Source organism: Selaginella moellendorffii, unplaced genomic scaffold (genome assembly GCF_000143415.4).
Source record: "Selaginella moellendorffii unplaced genomic scaffold, v1.0 SELMOscaffold_74, whole genome shotgun sequence".
NCBI classification, from domain to species: Eukaryota; Viridiplantae; Streptophyta; class Lycopodiopsida; order Selaginellales; family Selaginellaceae; genus Selaginella; species Selaginella moellendorffii.
In genome coordinates, this window is record NW_003314335.1 from 217,524 (window position 1) to 220,123 (window position 2,600).

The 2,600-nt window shown below is 53.1% G+C and overlaps 1 protein-coding gene across 1 annotated transcript in view; it reads right to left on the minus strand.

Annotated features, from left to right (window-relative positions):
- The window catches only part of LOC9658724, a 1,740-nt gene extending 330 nt beyond the window's left edge, over nucleotides 1-1,410 (minus strand). The window contains exon 1 of the mRNA XM_002986508.2: nucleotides 7-1,410. Coding sequence (XP_002986554.2) covers nucleotides 7-970 — 964 coding nt within the window. The 5' untranslated portion in view covers nucleotides 971-1,410. The remainder of the gene's footprint in view (nucleotides 1-6) is intronic.
- Between the last annotated feature and the right edge of the window lie 1,190 nt (nucleotides 1,411-2,600).

Sequence of the window (2,600 nt, forward strand, 5' to 3'; positions counted from 1 at the left end):
ACTTGCCGCCCGGAAGATCCTCGTCGAGGAAGCTTGCTCCAAATCCCCTGCCCCCTCCAACCAGATCCTCAAACCGAGCACCGCTCCTCATCCCTCCTCCTCCTCCTCCGCCCAGATACTTCCCCACCGCCGGCTGCAATGAGATCGAGGCTGGTCGCAGCCATCCGTGGTGCCCGGTCGGGAGAGCCGGCGCTGGGCTTCCCCCGCCGCCACCATTGGCCGATCGCACAGCGTTCTCGATCAGCGTGGTGGCGGTGAGATGCGCGGCCGAGTGGGCTTTCACCCCGAGATTCCTGTCGAGGGAGCTGGCCCCGGAGCCCAGGATGGGCGAGTGGATGTGGCGGTAGGCCTGCGCGAGGCTGTGAGATCGCTGCGCTTGCCTCGCCGCGGTGCGCTCCCTCTTGTGGGCGTTTTGGTGGCCGCCCAGCGCTTGCGAGCTCGTGAACTTGCGCTGGCAATACGGGCAAGGGAAGACCCGCGGCTCGGACGCCTGGCCGCCGAAAGCCGTCGGCGAGGAATCGAGAGATGGAGGAGGAACTGAGATCATCCCTCCTCCTACCAAGCCTTGGTGGTGATGATCGTGAGGAGGAGCCGGCCTCTTGGCACTGTCGAAGAGAGGAGGGCTCGACATCCAATCCCGGCTGCTGCATTCCACGTCCCCGGAGGCGCTGGGCTTGGATTGATTGGTGCCGCTGCAAGAATCCAAATCTTTGGGCGATTCCTGGAATTTGGGATGATCCCGGGTCCAGCAGCTCTCGTCGGGCTTGACCTCCAAAAGAACGGCCTGGCCCGGCGAGAGGATGTGGTGAGAACCGAAGCGAGCGAGAGGAAGATCGTCCCCTTCCTCCTGGTGGAGTCTTTTCGTCTGGAAATCACCAATGCTCAAGCTCAGATCCAAAGCTGACCTCTTGAATCGCCGCGATGCATCGTCTTGGCCGCCCCAGGCGTGGCTCAGCTCCGTTGTTGACATCGAGCTCTCGCCGCGCGAGCGAAGCTATTGCCGCCGACAAAGACCCTTCCCCCTCTCTTGCGAAATCTCTTTCTTCTTCTTCTTCTTCTTCTTCGTCTTCTTCTTCGTCACAGCCTTGGAATCCAAGCCAAGCGATGCGATCTTTCTTCCTTCCAGCCCCGAAATATCGCAACTATCTAGCGCCACGGATCGATTAGCGTCGCGGCCGCGGCAAAGAAAGGAATCGATCTATCTAATCCGAGGCTCCTCGCGACGAATCTTGATCTGGCCAGAATTTGCCGCCGCGGACGAGGAGTGGAATGGATTGGAAGGGAGGAGAGATTATAGCGAAGATCGAGAGAGAAAGCAAAGAAATGGAAGCGCTACACACTACCACTCCGCCAAGGGTTCAAGAAGATGGGTTTTCTCTAGCCGTACAAATTTGGGGCTAGACTGGCCCAAACGCCAGTTCTGGACCGCTAGAAGTGAGAATGCGCACGGACAGTTCAGCGCGGCGCGGCATCGTTAGATCGCTGGGCATCGACGGCAGGGAAGCGCGAAGCGTGGCGCGACCGCAGGGGGTCTTAATAGAATGGGCCGTGGGTTCTATTTTACTGGACAAGACCACCACAAATACAAATGATACACACAAAACCAAAGGGATGGAAATTTTCACATTCATTGATTAAAATCGCGCATAGAATAATGATAGAGTTGCTAATAACGGCTGAATGGCCGTTTTTGTCACTGTTGTCTTCTCCTTTGAAAGACTTTTTGAAAGATCGGGGGATTGCCGATTGCCAGCCAGTTTAATTTAAAACTGTGCAAGAATAAGAAAAACCAAACCCACTAAACGTGTCAGTTAAGTTAATTTTCAAACAACTAGAAACCAAACCCGGTGTACATTTCGATATTCTTTCCCAGGTGCGTGTATGTAAGTCTTTAGGGCAACCCCACCCACCCCACCACCTTTTCCAGGAGAGAACTTCCAAGTAACTTGTGTAGCTATAGCTAGGGCAATTTGTACTACGGCGAAGTTGCCCCTTGGAGACAATGATGTGAAGTGTTGTCTCATGCAAATCAAAGCACAACAATTTGAGGAAGAGAAGAAGAAGATTCCCCCCACATTTTGCACCCTTAGATTAGACCCCACTTTAGGGCTTAAAAGGTGGGTGATTAAAGGTAAAGCACGAGGGAATGATTAAGCTAATCAAGGCCCTTGTTGTATCTAGTGAGTGCGCATGGAAGACTTTGGAGGAGAGAAAGAGAACTTTTGCTCGCTTAAGACAGGACCGTATGGAATTAAATTCATTTCTTTGGAGGCTTTGCTCGCTGTAGCGGGCAAGGGCCCCCCTTTGAAGGGTCGTATACCTGTCCAGTGTTCCTCTTGTGTGTTTCTGTGTGATCTCTTTTGAATGACGAGATGGCACAACATGGATACCTCTGTCTCGTTTAGCCAGTTGCAATGTCCCAGCAGAGCCAAGTTGATCGATCTGTAGAAAAAAGGGCCGCCATTGAAACCAAAAAGGAGGAAACTGTGTTAAGCTACTGCTCCTACGTAATCTCAAGTACCTCTGTCGTCTATACGACTGTAATTGTGATTAGAATCAGTAAATAAGTGTTGAGACTGGTGGATGAAAAGTGCACTGTT